We start from the raw sequence: 20,938 nt of genomic DNA, 5'->3' as shown, positions 1-20,938 counted from the left end.
TCTTTCTATGATAATCGTAGAATAAAAAATTAAAAAAAATAAAATTGTTGCATTAAAAAGTGGGTATATTATATGGTTTCTTTATTTTATTATTAATTAAAATTAATTAAAAATTTTATGAGATAAATTATAAAATTTCATTTAATAATCTTATTTCTCGTAATAAAGTAATTTTATTTTATAATAAAATCAAGTCATTATAAAATGCACCTAAAAATTGGTGGGTGGGTGATAAGTTAATAGTATATTTTTAAAAATTAATATTATAGTTTAACTTTATAATATTTAATATAAAATAATGATGATTTATAACACTATTTTTATCTATAAAAATTAGATTATATAGACATATAATAGTTGAAATAAATAAAAATGTTGAACATAAAAAATTAAACATAATTTATTACATATAAGAAAATAAAATAAGTATAGAAAAAATATATAAAAAATAAAAAAAGATAAATTTTCAAATAGATAAATTAAAAAATTTTTAGAGTCTTTCATTAATGCACGTTCCTTACCTTATATATTTGTGAATTTGAATTTAACAAACACTTAATATCTATTTTCATTAAAAAAAATTCATATTAACATAAGGATATTTATTAAAGGGTGCGACTATGTAAAGTTTGAGTTTATATAAAAATGAGCTTAATAACAATTAAATTAACTATTTGTATCTAAATTTATAAATTTATTATATATATAATTTAATTAATTTTTTTATAAATTTTAATATAAATATTTAATTTAATAATTATTTAATTCGTTTTTCATACGAGGTCCTTTATATTATATGTAATCTTATTAAAATTTTTTTAAAATTTCCCATGATATACATTATTGCTAATTGAAATTAATTGTTTTGGCTTTTCAAATTCATCAATGCCAATCTACACCCTTTTATACAAAAAAAGGTTATGCATTTTAGTTTTAGTTTATGAATATAATTTTTTAATATTTTTAGTAAATGTATATATTAATTTTTATTTTTTAAATTTCTTTAATTATAATATAATAAAATACTTTAAAAAATTTATATTTTCACCGACAATAATGACGAGAAAGCCTAAAAATATCAATTCAAATTAAAATAACCTTCAATTCAATTATAATTATCCCTAATTTTAAAATTGAAACCACCTGAATCTGACCAACCCATGTCTAAGAGATATCCAACAACCTTTACCATAAAAAGGAAATTTATTATTTAATTAATCTGTTCTAATAAAATTAATTATTTTATTTTAAAAATTTATTAATTAATTTTTATATTTTTATTTTATTTATTTTTTTAAAAATATTGACTACATTTATAAAAATCAGTTTATAAACATTTAATTCTTATAAGATAATTTAAACTTATAAGCATTTAAAATTTTAAACAGTTATGTATTTGATTGAAATGATAAAAAAATAGTTTATAAGAATATTTATTATTAAAATGATTAAAAATAATATTAAATGAGATTTATAATGAAATTTTAAAAATTAAATGAGAATAATATAGTAAAATATTTTGTCAAACTAGCTTATAAGCACAGAACTTATCTACATCAAGATGAAAAATTAAATTCCCTCAACTTATTTTTTTTAGCTTATAATCTCAATTTATAAATTAAAAAATTATTAAAAATAAACAGATCAATTTATTTTTATAACTTATAATTAGTTTATAAGATAAAACAAATACTTAAATTATTGTATAAATTAGTTTGAATTTTATTTATATAATCTATCTATTTTTTAAATTTTCAATATAATTTTTACAATGGTAATTTCTCTTTAAATATATTTGCTAATAAAAAATCTTGATTGAAATTAAATAAAAAAGTTTATTAAATAAAAATATAAAAATTAATTAATATATATATATTTAAAAAATAGAAGTATAAAAAAATTAATTTAATTAAAATAAATAGATGAAATAATATAATTTTTTTTTTTTAAAAAAAAAAGAAAAGTTAGATTGGTGTATGGGATTCGCCATTTAAGCAATAATTCGCGCATTTGCCGATTCAAATTCCACTTCCCATTTTCCTCATTTCTCATTTCCCATCTCTCTTTTCATTATCAAACAAACAAGCAGACAATTCCAACAACAAAAAATTTTTATAATTATTAATAAAAAGAAAAAATCGGTTCCTTTTTGCCCTTTTCTCTATATTAGTGGTATCATATTCCCCATGGAAGCTCCAAGCTTTCCCTCTCTCTAAACTTCTACTCAGAGAAAACAAAGAAGAAGCAGTGCAGATAGAGACCTTAGTGTGAATTTGGTGGTGATATTCCACGCGCCTTTTTTCTTTGACTTTTTTGTTCGCATCAATTCTCTTTTCCCATTTCCTTTCAAGTTTTAATCTTTCTTCTTCTTGAATTTTCTCTCATTCTTTTTCTTTTTCATCGAATGTGATCATTTCACGGGTGTTTGGAGATCACAAAGGTCTCTGAAACCATAAATCTTCTATATTGTCTCCTTCTTCTTCCTTTCTGTTTCAGCTTTTCATTCCCTCTTTTTCTTCAAATTCTGCTTTTTGGGTTCTTTGATTGAGCTCGGTTTCTTGATTATTTAAGACCCGATTAGGCAGTTTCGGTTTCTTTACGTGTTTTGATGGATCTGTCCCTGCGGTTTTTTTTTATTATTATTTATGGAGGTTGGATGCATTTCTCGATCATATAATCTGTTTCCAAAATTTTCAATTTTTTGCTTCTTTCTAATTGATTCCTTACCAGAACTCTCATACCCATCCAGCGAATCTTTAATGTCTGTAATTTTATAAGGCAAATTTGCTCTGTATTTTCTTTCTCCAAGCTTTCTCTGTTTTTTCAAGGACTTTCGTAGATGGGTTGTGCTAGCTCAAAACAAAAGCGTTGCCGGCACTGCCACGCACCCTACTCTCCGACGCCTCGGAGCTACTCAATGCATGTGGTTCATCCGCCGCAGAATAAAGGCGATAACTACCATGTAGTGGCGCTCACCTCCACTACATTAGGCTCTCTGGCGCTCGATTCACCTTCCAATTACAAGGACAGCGTCAACGATGCTATTGATATTTGGGCAGCGAGAGGCAATGATGAGGAGAATTTGAGTGTGTGTGATGGGCAAAATGGGATTTCAGATGATGAGGAATCGAAGACCAAAGAATTTTCGGTGGGTTTAATTGAAGCCAAGTCATGGTCTAATATGATCCAAGAAAAAATTCCCAAAATTGTCCCTAAAACACCGGTAAGAACGCCGCCGGGAGAGCCTGAAACGATCAATGCTTGGGAGCTTATGGCAGGGCTTGAAGAAGATGATGGTTCTGTACATCTGCCTCATCGGTTTCGCAGCTTCTCTTTCGATGTTTCTCGCTATCCAAGTCCAGTTCTTGATAGCCCAGGAATTAATGGTGTCACATTTTCATCAAATAAGTCTCAGACTAATCGGAAACCTCTGTGGCTTCAATTAGCCGATGAAGAAGCAAATTCCCATTGTCCAGAATTCGACCCTCAAATCTTTTCCGCTTTCAGAAAATCTTTCCAAGATCTCTCTCCCACCCATCCATTTTACCTCAAGCCATCGGACGGCGAGAAACAACAATCACCTGCTCCTCCTGCCTCCGCCGGCAACAATCAAATTAAAGAGATTTACAAAGGCGGCAAGGAGAAGGTGGTAGTATACTTCACAAGCCTACGAGGAGTTCGAAAAACATACGAAGATTGCTGCCATGTGAGGGTGATCCTAAAAAGCTTAGGTGTTCGAATTGATGAGCGAGACGTGTCGATGCATTCAGGGTTTAAGGAGGAGTTAAGAGAGCTATTGGGAGAAGGGTTTAGCGGAGGAGGACTACCAAAGGTGTTCGTGGGAATAAAGTACATCGGCGGAGCTGAGGAGATAAGGCGAATGCACGAAGAAGGAGAGCTAGAGAAAGTGGTTGAAGATTGTGAAATGGTGCAGGACAGTGGTGGAATTGGTAATGGAACTTGTGAGGCTTGTGGGGATATCAGATTTGTGCCATGCGAGACATGTTGTGGGAGCTGTAAGATTTACTATGAACGCGATGAAGAAGAAGAAGAAGAAGAAGCAGAAGCAGAAGCAGAAGCAGAAGCAGAAGAAGATGGTGAATATGGCTTTCAACGTTGCCAATATTGTAATGAGAATGGGCTAATACGTTGCCCAATTTGTTGTTACTAACCAGTTTTTACTGCCACAAAATCAGATTTTTCCTTTTTTTTTTTCTTTAATTAATGTTTTTTTTCTTCTTTTTCCTTTTTTGGGATTTGTTTTGGGAGTTGTTTGTTGTACAGTGAGGAGCTTTTGGTATACACTTGCATTGTATTTCAGATATGAGGAAGATAAAACAGAATCTTTGTATTCTTCCTTTAGTTTTAATATAATCTTTATATTCAATTTATTTATCTAATATAATGGTCAATAGATTACTCAAAATGATAAATTCAAGGTTCAAATTTTTGAAAGAGTATTATTAGGGATTTTGATTTATGAAATTCACTATTAGAATGTTATTCCAAAGGCAGCCCATGAGGATTTTTGAAAGCAAATTAGGTAGTATTGAGTAGTAGGGGTCATAAACATATTAGCAAAGTTTAATTAGGCCTATTGTGACCCAACCTCCAGGATAATCATTTCATGCATGGCATTTTTATCACTCAATAGTCTACTTATAGGTAGAGTCCGCGTTAATTAAAATCAATTCATTAATAATAAATAAAGTATATAACATAATTAATAATTTATTATATAATATATATACAAATTAAAATAATTTTAAAAAATAAAATAATTTATAGGTATATATATTTATCATGTAAGAATGAATATTATTAAATAAATTAATTTAACTATTTAAACATTTGTCGATTAATAAATAGCATAAATCAGTCAATCAAACACCCCTTCAAATATATTATTGTGACAATGGATTCCGGCTGACGGTGGTAGACCAACGGATTTCCCTTCTAGAATATATTTCAACCCTCCAGAACCCAAGCCTGGCTACTAATTTTTTTATTATTTATTGTCATTAAAATAATAAGTACACTTAATTAATTAATTGTAACAAAATTAGGTGAAGAATCGAGGGTCAGAAGTGGCGTGGCAAAGTGACCTTGACAAGAGGGAGATGCTCAAAATTCTATACCTCTACATCGGATCTGTCTGATCTGATTAGTTTTGAGTTAGAATCATTAATTTTAATATTTAATCTAGTAATTATTAAATTTATTTTTATATAAAATCAAATTTGTAATAATTATTGTGGCTTTTTAAAATTGAGAGTTTGAGATTGAATAATAATTTTTTTCCAATTTTAATTTTAATTTTTATTTCCTTTTGAGTCAAATTAAATCAAATTGATTTTGGTTCAATTTCAAACCGAAACAAACCCTTAAGTCTAAAGGGTCCTGTTTCAATTTAGACTGCGAAGGGAAGGAGTAAAGAAAGTGACTGCCCTCAAAACATTGTTTAGTGAGTTGCAACTTTCTGCGGAAAGACCAATTCTCTGGAAAGCGACTCCACCTTTCAAATTCCAATTTTTTAATTCATCAATTCCCTAAAGACAACGTCAAAATGTTAGCAAAGCAAAGCCCACCAATACATTAAATCGCCTTTCACTTTTTAAGCTTTTTCTGTTCAACCCTACAATGAAATTTTCATATATTAAATGTTAAACCCTTTAATTCCAATGAATATAATATTTTGTTAAAAAAAACATAACATCAGAAATTTTCTTATTTAGAGTCGTTCATAATAAATTTAAAATAAAAAATATATGGTGAGATTTATCTATTAAATATGTGAGTCTTATAAATTTTTATCTTGAATTTATGATGGATAGAGCCTAATAAGAATTTTTCATTATTTTAAATATATTTAGAGAAAATTATTATTTAGTCTTTATATTTTAATAAAATTAACTATTTAATCTCTATATTTTACTTATGTTAAACTATTTAATCTCTTCGTCAAACTTTTTTATTGGTCAATACTACTCAAACGGTTATTTAGTTCCTATTTTATAACTAAATTAATATTATTATTTAGTATCTTTATTTTAGTGAAATTAATTAATTGATCTCTATATTTTAAAAGTATAATATTTTAAAAATTATATTCTTAGATAAAAATAAAAATTTTACTAGAGACTAATTTGAATTTATATATATATATTTTAAATTATTCAAGTATTTTCATTTAATTTCTTGAACATTATTTTTGTATTTTCTCTATTAGAAAATAATTTTTATTGACTAGTCAAAGATCTAGGGGACTGATTAACATTTAAGGTAGACAACTTGCACCTCTCAAAAGATGAAAAACAAAGAGAGAGTGAGGGGAAAAGGGTGTGGGTGCATGAGAGAGAAGAAATATGGGAAGAGAAAAATAAGATATGAGAATTAGAGTCATTTAGGTATAAATAAAAATTATGAGGCTAAATAGTTAACGAAACTAAATTACAGGGATAAATTAATTTGTTTTTAAAATATAAAAACTAAGTAATTAATTTCTCTAAAATAGAGGGACTAACAAGTAGTTTGATTGATATTGACTAATAGAAAAATTCAAAGAGGGACTAAACAATTTAATACAATAAAATATAAGGACTAATAGTTTATTTTTTAAAATAAAAAACTAAATAATTAGTTTTATTAAAATGTAAGGACTAAATAATAAATTTTCTCATATATTTATGCATAAATTTGAATTATATATATATACAATAATATTAGCTAATATTGAGTTTATGAATCATTCAATAATTATTTTGGATATTGTTATACATACAAGCAAATACTTTAGTTAAAAAAAAAAAAAAATTCAATATCATAAATTTGTTTACTGCAATATATAATTATTCATATAATCGTGAGATTGGATACATAGTCCCTTTTTAGGAGCACTTTGATATTGTCTATTTTCACTCTATTTAAGTAAACAATATAATTAATTAATTCTGTCCAAAATTTGAATTCGAGACTCACAATTTGAATATAAATTTAGTATCACTATATCAAAATTCATTGGTATTAATATGTTTTTCTTTTAATTTAGGTTTCGGTAGAATCAAATTATGTATTTTAGTTAGTTAAATGGCTTAACAGGAAAAAAGGGGTAAGTGTAATTAGGGCTATTTAATGTATTTTTCTTTTTAGTAATTTCCACCCCCTTCTTCTCACTTAGATTCCAAGAAATTGCCTTGTCTCCATATGGAGTTACCTCTTAAAATGAAGCTTATCTATCCATATATTTCCTTTAAATTGGCAAAATAACCAAAAATTCAGTTGTCAAGACAATGACTTGGAGTTAGCGGATTCTCTAAGATATGGAGACTCATAATAAATTTAACTGGAAATTGACTTATTGCAGTCATTTTCAAAATTAAAAAATTTTGAATTCAAATTTCAATTAAAGTTAATTAAATAAAAAAAAAAAGAAGTCATTTTCTCTCCATCATAGCTCACCAGATTACATTAATTAGTGGGACTAGAAATTCATGAAGATTCAATGAGTAAAGAAAATTTCATGAGAAGACAAACAAGAAAAAACAAGCAATATGTGAAATTTTCCAAATTGAAGTTCACAATGGCGTATTCCTGGGAAAATCACAACAGGCTAAATGACGCAGAGACATCTAATCAAGTCAACTTCAAACATGGTTGGTTGGCTGTATAGGTGAGGGAATAATTAAGTATTGAAGAAGAAATTCAATAACAGGACAAATATAAACTTCAGATCAACAAACTGTGCCTTAAATGTTCAACAGAAGAGTTTCATTAAGGGCAATAGAGCTTCAATTTGGGAGGGGCAATGTTTGGTGCAGAGGGCCCATCTAAAGGCAACGACTCCCATATATATTCAATTGCAAGGGATTAGTGCCTTTTCTTGGTTTTGGTTGTCTTATTGTAGGGCAAGAGCCTTTCTTTTGGATTTTGGTATTGGATATTAATAATCATTCATGCATGATGGTGGTACGTAGTTTTCATCAAAACAAAGCAAAAACGTTTGATTTAATTTAGAGGTGGCAAATGCATCAAGGTAATAATAATAAAAAAAAAAGTCATTTATATTCTGTGTTAATTCGAATTATTTAGCTGTCTTAATGTGTTTTATTCATAATTTAAATCTTTTAAGCTGTATCAATAAAATTTTTTTTTAAAATTTTAAAATATTAATTAATTAAATATTCGTACCTCAACTTGATCAATCTCATTATTTTATTTCTTATGTTTTAATTATTATTTAATTTATTCTTTATATTTTAATTATTATTTTAATTTATTATAATTTACCAACAATTATCATATCATATTTTTAAATCTATTAGCCATCTATAATTTAATGGACATTGGTAGTGTGGCTTTAGGGAGTTCAGTTAGGTAAATTCATTATGAAACCCTTTAATTTTTTGAGGTTTTGCTGGTGAGTATTGAGTTCTTCAACCAACAATGTGTTGTAACTATTTACTACAGTGTTGTTGAATATTAATTTTATTGCAAAAAAGTACAATATGAGTTTTTGGACCTTTGTTTATACATAAAAAATAGATTTAATATACTTTGTTAAATAAATTGTAAATATCTTATATTTGTAAGTTTAATATATGAAGAATTTATATTATGTTTTAACACATTTAACATTTAAGTGTTTCTCAATAAAAAGGGATTTTAATGTTACAAATTGTATATTCTTAATAATAATCGAGTTTGAGTAGTTAAGGATAAATTGTAATTGGGTTTGAGATGAGTTTGGATATTGAAAATATTAATTGGGGTCGGGTTCGAGTAGAGTGATATTTGTGTACCCGTTGCCATCTCTAAAGGTGTGAAGATCGTTGGTTAATTCCTATGAAAATGGACCTTTTGGACATTAACTTTCACATGCTTGGGGTGTGCTATAAGAAGAGTTCCTTTTTTGAAGTTCTAAGCCGTAATCATTGGACAATACAGCAAAGCAATCGATGGAGCACTGAGAAGTACTTTGGCTGATTTCAGAACAGGAAAAGGGACACATTGGCTGACTTCAATACATTGGACATCCTTTAGCAATGTTAGATCATGGGCTCAAAGCTTGAGGTGATTAGAGACCAGTATGAGAAGGCATTAAGTTCCTAGAACCCTTAAAAGTGCCTTGAAATAACTGGTGAAACACTTTTGAAAGCTTTGTCTAATTTCATTTAAAAAGGGATTGTCTATGGCCGATTTCAACATGTAAAGCCTTATTTGGACAGTTCATTCCATGAGTTTGAAGTTCAGAGTAAATGGAGACCAATACAATAAAGCTTTAAGTCTCGAAGGAACTAAAAGGGTTTAGAGTGATTCATACAAGGAGAAGATACCCTTTGGTCCATTTCCATAAAGGCAAGGTTATTCCTAGCCAATTTTAATGTAAAAAATATATAAGAACTTATTTTATTTTTTAATTTTTTAATATTTGTTTTTTTTTATAATAATATGATTATTTTTTATCATTGTAAATAAATATTTTTTTAAATAATTATTCAATTTTAGATATAAAAAATTTATAGCATAATTTTAGTTATAAAAAAGTTATGGTTTTTTTATTTGGAAAACAAAATCTTTATTATAAAAGAAAACAGTGGAAAAGAACTTAAAATTGTTGTTCAAATATTAGTTAAATTTTGAAAAACTGAAAAATTGGTTTTCCAGTTCTCCATTTTGAAAACTGGTATATATGAACATGAAACTCGAAACCCTTGAAGTACTTCAGAGTGTGATACAATATCGTTTGGCTTTGGCTACAAGTTCCTGTTCTTGAGAGAAGACCTTGTTATTGCAGTCCATTGCACTTGGTGGGAATTGATAGAGAGATAGTTAGATAGTTAAGCCACATGTATACATCAGTTAGAGCTATATTAGCTGTAATTCTTGAGATAGTAATCATTTTGGAATTTTGGTGCTATGGAAGAAGATTTCTCTCTCATCTTTCTTCCATGACTTCTCCTCTTTCTTTCTGATTGTCTCTCATTCTCTTGGATTTCTCTTTCTTTTTTGAATCATATCGGAATCATGCCCACAACTGATCTCACGAATGGAGTAGCTCTCATACCTAATTTTTCCTTCATTCCCTCAAACATAAGGCAAGAATAAAGACGGTCCATGCTTTACCACTGTTTGTTAGGGTTGGCCAAGTTCATTTATGGGTCAAGCTAGCACCTATTTATATTAAAGAAAGAAATAAGAAAATCAAAATAATTTTACATAAAGGAAGAAATAAGAAAAAAAACATAATTAAATGTGTTAATGAAAATTAAATTTACATTTATCCAAAATAAATAAAGAAAAAATAGAGAAAAGTTACCATTAGTTTACGGTGGTGAGCCTAAACTAAATTAAAAATAGAAAAACTCTTATGTAAAATTTGTGTGAGAGGAACTATAACTTCTTTGTCCCTTACTAAAAAACAAGAAACAAGAATAGCAATTTGGACATAATTTTAATTTTATTTCAAAACATAAAATCAATATAGATTTGATTTAGTATGCTTGTAATTAACTTTTTTGACAATAAGAAAATAATAGGGTAATTTATAATTTAATTTTTTAGATATAATATAAATTAAATTATAAATTACTCTTATTTTTCTATGAGAAATAAGTTGAATTTTAAAATATATTTCTAAAAACCATAACAATTTAATCCATCGCATTTCACTTTTTATAACAGCAATAATAAAATTTGAGTCTACTAACAGTAAATTTTAATAGAAAAACTATTTTATTAACAAAATATAGATAAAAAATTAACTTATTTTTCGTAAAAAATTAAAAAATAAAATTATAATTTTTATCAGAAACTAAATTGTAAAATATCAAAAATAATAATTAATAACTTGCAGTTTTACAGAGCCCTGAGAGCAGAAAAAAGTTGAGAGAAGAATAGGTAATTAAGATGACTGTTGATATTTTATATTATCACAAACATTCAATCATTAGACTACATATCCAAACAAGGTAAGCAGTATGAAGATGCAAGCATCGCATAATGGCTTTATTGCATCAAGATTCCAGACACAAAGTGCCAATACATCAAATGGTATAAAAGAAAGGCTACATTACTCAGAGAGGCAAAATCTTGGATCTGCTTTATCAAGCATAGCAAAGAATAATACAGCTATGTTATATGACACAGTGGAATTTAGACCAAAAAAGATGATGGGTTGTGGCTTGTCATGATCCCTTTGAGCCATTGTAAAACAAATTATGCATCTATTTTACAAATTCTATCTCACCTAAGAAGAAAATAGGGATAAAAAATGTCCCAAATTGAGTCATCTGAGAATTTATAGGCCAGCTGGTCAGCAGTCCCACCGACCTTTTTCTCATGTGATTCTACAACTAACAAATACAGGTTAGAAATCAAAGGATTTTTAAAAAATGGATTGATGTTTTTACCAAGTTCGACAACATCGGCTACTAGAGTCGCACCATCTTCAATTTTCCCATTGAAAATGCAGTTCGAGAGAGAATAAAAGCCAAGCAAATTTGCATATAGAGGTAGAAATGCATCTTTATGGTTACCCACACCGCCTATCCAGTCAATTCCTAGCATCTCAGCATGGTCCTTGGCAAATGAAATCAGCTGATTTTGGAATCTCATTCTCAAGTTGTATAAATAATTCCTGAACTCTTGTTTGATTGGAATTTCACCCAACAATAATTTTAGAACTGGAAGCTTCTCCAAGTGGGAGCAACAAATTTGACAGATCAACAACTTCTCTTCATGATGATTATCAATTTCCTTGTCAAACACACGCCTTACAAGGTCTCCTTTTGATACCACATAATTTGCAGCATCGAATACCCACTTTGAAAGATAATCAAAGTAATCGATCCAGTGACCAAAGATAGAAGACAGATACTCAAAACTCAATTCAATCACTTTCTCCACTTGGGTTGGGACCTCTCCAGCACTAGAGCTGCTTCTAGTTCTTTTTGAAGAAAAGCATTTCTGCACATTCGAGGCTAGCATTTGTCTTACCGCATCATCTTCATCCTCCAGCAACCTAATGCATGTGAACCATATTTCCAGCACCTGAATAGCATACATATTAACAGCTTCTTTTGGTTCAAAATGGAGACCTGAAATGTCAAAAGGGATTTCATGAGAGAACACAGAAGAACTGATAAATTCAGCTTGTTCCAGCAGACCCGATGCAATTATAGATTCAGCAGCTGCCTTGCGCATGTTCACTGGCTCAGATGTAGAACTATGTTCTTTAATCAGATTAACAAAAAAGGTAATACATTCATACAAGTGGGCTGATCTCTCCAATTGATCCATGTCATTACATCTAGCACTGCTCTCCATGTAGGCAACAACATATCTGGTTAACAAACTTGCATACCTCTTCACACACATAGCCATGCAGCAGATGAGTGTTTCTCGAATCTTCATATGTCTTGTGAGCTTGCACAAAGATATCAGCTTATCCCAAAACTCAGACAAGGAATCAAAATCCAACGTACCAAGATAGCTACTGTTGGCATATTTTTCATCGCTAAGCTTCTTAAACTGCAGTAAGTTCCAAAAGAAGAGAATCCTCAGAATGTAATATGTACATCTATGATTCTTCTCAGATTCTAAGAGCTTTGACATTGTTGCCTGGAGATCTGAATTAGTCCAGCGCTGAATAATTCTAATCTCACTGCTAGACACATGATGAACCTCACTGCTAGATTCTGTAGACTTTAGGAACTTCAGCAGCCACTTCAATGTTGCAAGTCGAACTTCATATGATGAATCTGACAAGGAACGAATCAGCCTCTCCTGTAGACCAGAAAAAATGCTTTTTTCAGTTGGGCTCAACAATTTTGAATCAGGCGATAGGTGCACGCATGGCATCTGAAGAACCTCTTCAGCTTCTTCTCTAGATGCCTGGAACACACAACTGAAGTAGGAGACAGCTGCCTGTTCACGAAGTTCTGCTATAGTTGGATCATAATATGGAAGTCCATAAGAATCTTCTACATCTAGGCATTCTGTAGATAGCTCCAACAGCAGATCATGAATGGCATAAAATTTTTCACTCATATAGCCTGTTCTTGCAATACTGAGCATGTGATCAAGCATTCTCAAAAAAGAGGCATTAATAATGGGGCAAGGACACAGTTTGGGGCTTGCAATCCATGAACGAGTAGCAAGAACTTGGATCAAGTCCCCAAGAATCTTTTCTTTCTTTGCAATATCAGGCAGGTTTCTACAATTTGCATCCAGAAGAGAACTCAGCTGCAATAGCATTCCATGAATGGAATTAAAGGAAGCACAGTAGGCTCCACCTGTGATTTGATTATCTGTGCAAGGCAATTCAGAAGCAACATTCAGGAGGAGCATTGGAAGTTTCTCATTGGATACCAGACCCATTAAAGCTTTAGATGCAAGAACACGGATTTGCAGGTTGCTCTGAATTGAGCACCTCCTGATGAATGGCATAAACAGGAAAGGATCCAGATCATCTCCAGTCTCACTTGCAATTGCTGAAGGCTTGAGCCTGGATAAAAGAATCAACATAGAACACAAGCTCGGGTGGACAACCTTTGCTAGGTTGGATTCTGAAAGCCCAGAAGTTGCATCCACAAGCAAATCAGTTGCAACTTTCAGTTCATTGTAAAAAAATGGATGCAATGTGGGATACCTTCAGCCAAGAAAATACTATTAGTAGCAACTCAAGGCACACAGTATTGCTTTCCAATACTTAACTTTCCGGAATTCAAGATAATAAGGGAAGCTATAAAATGAACGTCACAATGTAAAGTCCATATGATAGGCAACAATCTTTACTATCAGAGTTTGCAAACCATTTTCCATAAATAGATTCTAAACTTCAGAATTTCAGTCAATGAGAAGAGGCAAAATCATGCAAGCGTTAAATGTACCATTAGAGCTTCAAAAAACATTATAGAGGGGAAACAAGCTGCACCGTGTCCAAAAGAGAAGGAATGAGCATCCAGCTCCTTTCATCATTATTACCTGTTGTGGAGTAGGCATTTAAGATAGGTCTCTCTTTCACATTTATAAAAGCCTAGAGTGTCAGTTCGCTTCATGTGAGTAATGGAAACCCAACTGTCCTCTCTTTTCCTTTCTTCATGTACAATTCCAGTAACATCCATTCCAAATAAAATAGAATATAGACATTTCTTGCATTATCTTCAAGGACACTATTTTTTTTTTCTTCGTGCTTCCATAGAACCAAACAGTTTTAACAAACATCAGGATTCCTTCAACTGCTCTCTTTTAAAATTTAGATAATGATTGGATAACATGCAATATTATATTCCCAATACACAAAATATAAGATGATATCAGGACTCTGACTGCAGCATGCAGAGGTAAATAATGGAAAAGCCTAAAATAATGTTCAGAAGTATATGACATTTATGGCTGGAAAGTATTCACTCTGGAATTCTTGATTATTCGTACTCATTTTTTTGCTTACAATAAAATGAAAACGCAAAAAATATCCAAATCACCAGACTTACAATTTTAGCCTAAAGGGCATATGTGAAATGATTCATTTCGTGCCACTTGTAGTAATTTAAATATTAAAAAAAAGATGAAACTTCAGTAAACCTGTGGTTAAACTTCGTCTGCAATAGAAAGGGGCAGCCATTTCCATGAACTTATGGAAAATGAAAATTAAACTTAAATATGCTTAGATGGAAGATAGAAATAACTATAATAACATCTCATAGTGATAGAAACCATACCTGTGAAAAAATTCCAGCCCAGTTAACAGGCGTCGTGCAGATTCTCGTTTTTGAACATTTAGGAATCCTATCATGCGCCGTACCAAGGCAGTGTATGCCAGACATGCACTATTACGGACCTCCCAGTATGGAGAGGAGAAAGAACGAATTGAAACAATCAAGGCCTCCGCAGCAAAGCCAGATGTATCAGTAGCCAGGTTTGTGTCATTGAAAGCAGCTCTAAGAACATTAAATGCATGTACAGTTGGAACTACACCCTCATCTCGGATCTTTGAGCTTTTCTCCATTACATTCATCTCAAATGGCTTTGCAGAATCAAGTTCTTGGTCTGACTTTGTTAATGAAAACGTGTTTGACTCAGCATTTATGCCCTTGACATAAACAGGATCCAGCAACGAGCTGTTAGCAACATCTATTAGCCACCTTAAAGCCCGTGGAAGAAGTTTTTTTGGTGCCCCTTCAGGTTCTGAGAGAAAAAGAGCAATAAATGCTGCAGGAATACCTGCACTTCTCCTTAACAGATCATCCACAATTTGTCCCTTTGCCACAGTTCTTTCCATAAGTTGCTCCATCCAAGACTCTGTCAACTTACAAAGTCTTAAAAGGGAAAGACCATATGAGAATATGAACTTGTCAAAAAATAAAAAAATAAAAGGAAAAAAAAAATACAGCAATTTTAAATGATGGACATTTACAAAACGAGCTCAGAAGGGTAAAAAAAAAAAAGGTCAAATGATATTTATATTGAATGTGACAAAATAAATTATAAAATGAGAGAATATAATAGGAAACAATCTAAAGAGAGGGGGGAAGGCGTGTGGAATTGAACATCTCTAGAATGTGCTCAGAATACTATCTGTTTCTCTTCCTTCTTTTTTCACTTTTTTTTTTCTTCCTTTCACATTAACCATGAGAATCTTGATAGGAGATTCAACCCCATAACAATGATAAAAGAACAAAGCTTTCTGGTAGGCTTACTCCTCTCTAGCAGTCATAATTACATAATTTCATCCCACCAATGGCAAATGGAGAGAGTGAGAGAGAGATGCCATCAACTGTCAAGCATAACAATAGATAGGAATTATAATGATTTAATATAGAGTTTTCAAAATTAGGTTTTTATTGTAAATATTATTACACCATTTCCTATTTAGGATATTTATTATTTAGGAATTTATTTTTTTTCCAATTTGGTGTTGATCAGGAATCTTGTACTTGGCATTACCAATCCTAATAGAAAAATTATTAGTCTTTAAATCATTACAAAAAACAGTACAAGTTAAGTAGTTAGTATGTTTTAAGAATTTTAATACTCAATTTACATGATGTTGGTTTTAAGGTACGTTCACCCAGTCTCACTCTCTTACTTTTGCAAAGGCAAATTTAATCCACTTTTTCTTTCGGCTCTTTTCCTTTAGAGCTGCTTCTTTCTTCAACTCTTTTCTTCTCTCTTTTGCTGTGCAACTATGTCCTTTGTCACAAAGTATGAGAGAAACAGGGAAAAAAAAGGACATGGAAATTGGGGTTGGACTTAGGAAAGAAACAACTGCAGACATACCTTGGGTCATTGGAGCAAAGTAAACGGTTGCAAAGTGATGTAAATCCAGCCCTTGTCTTATCAATTGCTCCATTATGCTTCATCTTCAAAAGGACTTCTAAGAAGTGGCTCCCAATTTCTTCTAGTTGTTTCAAATCAAGTATTGGATTGAATTTTGGTAGTAGGCAAGTATCAGCGGCATCAGAAACAAAGGCCTCTAGTGAATCTGAGCAACTATTACTTGGTAAAGGAATTTTTCTTGTAATGGTTCCTAGCAGAAGACTAACCTGAAAACCAAAAAGACAATTTGCTATGAACTTTGAGGCCTTATATATCCAACAAGCCAGGAAACTCAAAAAAGTTTCCCATATAATTTCATACTTGAAATATGTAGCCAAAAAGTTTTGGGTATCAATGCTTCAATTGCAGCAGGGTTCAAAGTTACTACAGGGAAACAAAAGAAATGATTCTAGAAAAAATTCTTTTAATTGTATTAAAATGAACTAAGACTGACTACATGATCAATAAGCAAAGTACCTCTTTCATGGCCAGCCAACAACCGACCATGACATTCTGTTCTGATGGTCTGCTCTCCTGCCTATATTTTGAATCACTGTCCCCATGTTCTGATGATCTTACCATATCCACTTCATCCATCAAGTACATATCATTATCAGCCATTTCATCCATGTCTGGAAGATACCAAGCATCTGCAGAAACCACCCAAAGTGCTAGTGACGTGATTCGGGTTACCAATTCCAGAAGCTTATTCAATACTTGTCTCATCTCTGGAATGCTGGACAAGACAGCATCAGAATTCCAATCCAATTCATCAAAAGTATATCGTAGGGTAAGTAACACACCATGAACAAAGCTTGTTTTGCAAGCTTCAGAAAGATCCCTCTCTCCCTCCTCCACAAAACTATTCAGCCAATCAACTAGTGATTTAATATACTCGACTACAGGAGGCCTAGACTCAATAATTTGATTATCACCATTAACTAGTTCAGATTGATATTGAAAACAAACAACATCAGCAGCAGCTCTGACAATCCACCCTAGCTCTACAGCATATTTCCTGAATATAAGCCTCAATGTAAGTGCCCCAGCATCACTTTCCCTCACACGTGGACTGCAAACTAAGTTCTTAGCCCATATAACCACTCTCCGGACCATGTCTTCACTTGAAATTCCAGGAAGGGGGGTAGGAAAATAAAGCAATATGCGAAAAGAACTCTCTCTCAGCCTGTCCCAACTATCAATAATAGATCCAACTAATAACAAAGTTGAATCAGGTAAAGTAATTCCTCTGCTGTAAGGATAGAGACAGCTTTCAGAAGCAATGGAACCACAATTATCTTGAGAAGATGGTACAATAGGCCAAACATTAAGCATTATCAATATGAGCTCCATGGCCATTATTTTTCTTTTGTAAGGGGCAGAGGGATAGCATGAGAAAAACAAAAAACAAGACAGCCATCTCATAAAATTAAAAAGATTCCCTGCTCTTTTAAATATGCCTTCTTTGGTTTCCTTAGATGAGTGTGACCCTTTATTGTGGTAGTTCACAAGAGGTTGCCAGCTCCCTTGCTTAAATTGTCTCTCCAAGGCTGTTCGAACTCGAGAAAAGAACTTTCTAAACAAGCTGGTCCACTTCATCTGGAAGCCTGTAGAGCAACTTCTCATGTTTAATGGCACAGCTTTTTTCAGAAGAGTCAATTCTAAATGGGAAGGAATACTAGCTGTTTTGGGGTTTAAGAAGAGGGTCTCTGCAGCATCTACACGAAGCAACTCATCAGAATGGGTCAATGCTAATACTAGCCATTGAACAAGGACCTTAAACTTTATCCCTTTTATGCAGACAAGAGCATTTAGATTCATAATTTCTGTTTCTAGGCCATTCTCTGCCTCAAGTGCTGTTGAAGTTGAAGAGTCACATAAATCAATATCCCCCTCAATAAAAGCAAGTGACCGACATACCTTAAGCAAAGAGGTTAAGACAGCTACTTGTTGTTCAACTCCCAGTTCTATGTTTGCAAAGCCCAGCTTAGGCAATGGCAGTTCAATTTCCTCTCCACTAGGCCCAATTGAGATAAAAGCAAGCATAGGAAATATGCTATCCACATCAATTTCTAGTAAAACTGGCAAAGCATAAGTATTCAGATTTGAGCGAAGCTTTGAAACTCCAGATGCAAGCCCATACAGAAAAGGAGGCAAGCAATGCCCTCTATAAACTGCATACCCTTTCTCAATACCATTGTTGTTCCAACACGCATCACGTAAGGACTCGAGGAAACATTTCAAGAATGTTGTGGCAGCACAGCACACATCGTCATCAGTGTAGGCTTGTGCAGTTTCAAACAGCAGGTCAGGACTCATTTCCAGCAAAGTTCCAGGTCCCAGCCTCTTAGTCAATAAAGCTAAAGGGATGTATCTCCCCTTACAGCGTGGGCCTAGTCGAAGAAGATCTGAAGCAATCATTTTTAGAAATGATTTTATTCCGTGACTACCCTCTTCCATGCAAAGAGTTGATTGAATGTCTAAGAAAAGATCAAAAACCAGATGAACTTGTTTCACAGTTTGACTTAAAGGATCTTCTAAATTATTCCATATTATCCTCAGTATGCGGGTCCCCATTTCCTCTGAAAGAGGATTATAATTATCTGACATATCAGTTATTTTAGCTGAAATTGAGGTCTTCATCTGTTGCAAACAAATTTGCATCACCGTCAAGGCATGAAAATTCAAATGGCTGTCAACATGGTTCTCACAATAGTTGCATAGCTCAGGCAAAATCCTATCATACAAAATTGTCTTAAGAGAGCCAACACAAATTCCATTTCCCTCATGGCCGTCTAAATTATTATTTGATACAACAAAATGGGAATTTAATACTGTCCTTGAAACAGCAGTAAGAATCCCTCTAATCAAGCAAAGTCTACTTAAAACAGAAAAACTATTTATTTCAGATTGCAAGTCCCCTTTAAATTGAATCTTCAAAAGAGCAACCCTCAATTCACCATCGCAATTATTTTTAAGAAAACTACATGTAGTTTGATTAAATATACCTTCAATGATAACCAACGCAAGCTCCTGAGGGCTAAGACACACCTGTAAAGCAGCACACAAGCTTACCCCAGCCGCCACATAACAATCCCTTGAAAATGCCGTTGATTTCAACACGCTTATCAAAACCCCCAAAACCCTCTCCATAATATTTAACTCTTCACCATCAAAACCATTCAAATACTCCTTAAACTTCTCCGGAAACCGCTGAAGCAAGTAATATGAACAAGACAAAGCCTCCTGACATTGCTCCATAACAATGGGAGACGGCCTAGCCCACTCCCGAGTCTCTGAAACTACACTATCCAATCCCAAAACGACATCCCAAGCAACAAAAAGAGCACAATCTTCAATGACATCTACCAAATACCCCAACTTAGGCATACCCAGAATAGATAAAGCCACCCGCGATAAACAGAACCTTTTGCTCTTGTTCCCTTTCCCTTGTCTACTACCATACTCTTCACAAAGCTCCCTAAAACACTTACCGATCAGAGACTGATAATCCCTGTTGCTAACCTTCGATAAAGCAGAAACTAAAGTTCGATGTAAAGGCAGAGAATTCTCAAGGAACAATACATGCAAATAAAAGCGCGACCCAGTCTTTAAAAGCGCTGTATCATCTCCATCTATGGACGATGCTAACAAACGGGTGAAAGATGAAGCAAGGTTTTTGGCATGGGCTACTTGGGAGTAGATTGAAGTTAGTGAGATGAGGTGATTGAGTTCGGTGAAGAAAGGTTGAGACTTTGGGTTTAAGGACAAGAGGGATTGAGATAAAGAGTCTGTAAAAGAGGATGGGAATATGACCGCGCTGTATGTGTAGCGGTGGCGGTGCTGCAATGCCCGCCACTTAGCAGACATTTTCGATAGATTGTTTTCAGGTTCCCTCTCCCCTTTTTAGAGGAGGCGGCGCGGCGTTGGCCGTAGTTAGTTAGGTGAAGTTTAGGGCAGAGAGGTAGTGTAGGAAGAGAAGACGATGATGCGAGGTTTAACTGGGTTTTCAAGCCGTGAGCCAATCTGTACAAATGGCATTCGTTTTCTAAGTCTAGCTGGGTATATTTTTTTTTTATTCTGGGCTTCTGGCCCAGCCTACATGTTTTTTCCTTTTAATTTATAATTTTTTTTAGTTAAAAAATTAAGAGAGTGAACATTAAAAAATGATATGCTTTATCAAGCGATTAGACTATAATTTAATTTTAGAGATATAATAAAAATTTACAATTTAATTTTTTTATTTTAAAAAAATTTTTGAAATATATTTTTATTAATAAAATAATTTTTTTATTAAAATTTATCTTTAATAAATATTAAAATTATAAAAATTAAGGTATTATAAAAAGTAAAATGTGATAGAACTAATTCGTTACTCGGTGAATTTTAATAAAATGATTGTTTTGTTAAATAAAATATATTTGAAGAATTATATTTTTTTAATATAGAAAAATTAAATTATAATTTTTATTATACTTTAGGGATTAATTTAGGTAAAAGACCCGTTTCAATTCTTAAAAAATAAATTAATAATCATTTTAGCCTAGTCAAACTCAATGAGTATTTAACCTCTTGAACTTTCTAAAATAGTTATTTAAACTCTTAAAATTTTGAAAATGGT

At 32.0% G+C, this 20,938-nt stretch overlaps 2 protein-coding genes across 4 annotated transcripts; one reads left to right on the top strand and one right to left on the bottom strand.

Moving 5' to 3' along the window:
- The first annotated feature begins 2,191 nt into the window (after nucleotides 1-2,191).
- LOC131173910 (uncharacterized protein At5g39865-like) lies at nucleotides 2,192-4,391 on the top strand. Its single transcript, XM_058136644.1, has one exon. It carries the CDS (start codon nucleotides 2,840-2,842, stop codon nucleotides 4,169-4,171), a length of 1,332 nt encoding a protein of 443 aa, XP_057992627.1. The 5' UTR covers nucleotides 2,192-2,839; the 3' UTR covers nucleotides 4,172-4,391.
- Nucleotides 4,392-10,977: 6,586 nt separating this feature from the next.
- On the bottom strand, nucleotides 10,978-20,350 carry LOC110670735 (uncharacterized). 3 transcript variants are annotated; one of them, XM_058136085.1, is made up of 5 exons: nucleotides 19,369-20,350; nucleotides 16,795-18,960; nucleotides 16,279-16,544; nucleotides 14,721-15,317; nucleotides 10,978-13,648 (listed from the first exon to the last, which is right to left on the bottom strand). In XM_058136085.1, exons 1-5 carry the CDS (start codon nucleotides 20,185-20,187, stop codon nucleotides 11,242-11,244), a joined length of 6,255 nt encoding a protein of 2,084 aa, XP_057992068.1. In that variant the 5' UTR covers nucleotides 20,188-20,350; the 3' UTR covers nucleotides 10,978-11,241. The 3 variants fall into 3 exon arrangements, with proteins under 3 accessions (XP_057992068.1, XP_057992069.1, XP_057992067.1); XM_058136086.1 differs by having other exon boundaries at nucleotides 19,326-19,461; XM_058136084.1 differs by having other exon boundaries at nucleotides 16,795-20,350.
- Between the last annotated feature and the right edge of the window lie 588 nt (nucleotides 20,351-20,938).

Source organism: Hevea brasiliensis, chromosome 15 (assembly GCF_030052815.1).
Source record: "Hevea brasiliensis isolate MT/VB/25A 57/8 chromosome 15, ASM3005281v1, whole genome shotgun sequence".
Taxonomy (NCBI): Eukaryota; Viridiplantae; Streptophyta; class Magnoliopsida; order Malpighiales; family Euphorbiaceae; genus Hevea; species Hevea brasiliensis.
Note: the sequence above shows the minus strand (reverse complement) of the source record. Positions and strands in the feature narration are given on the sequence as shown.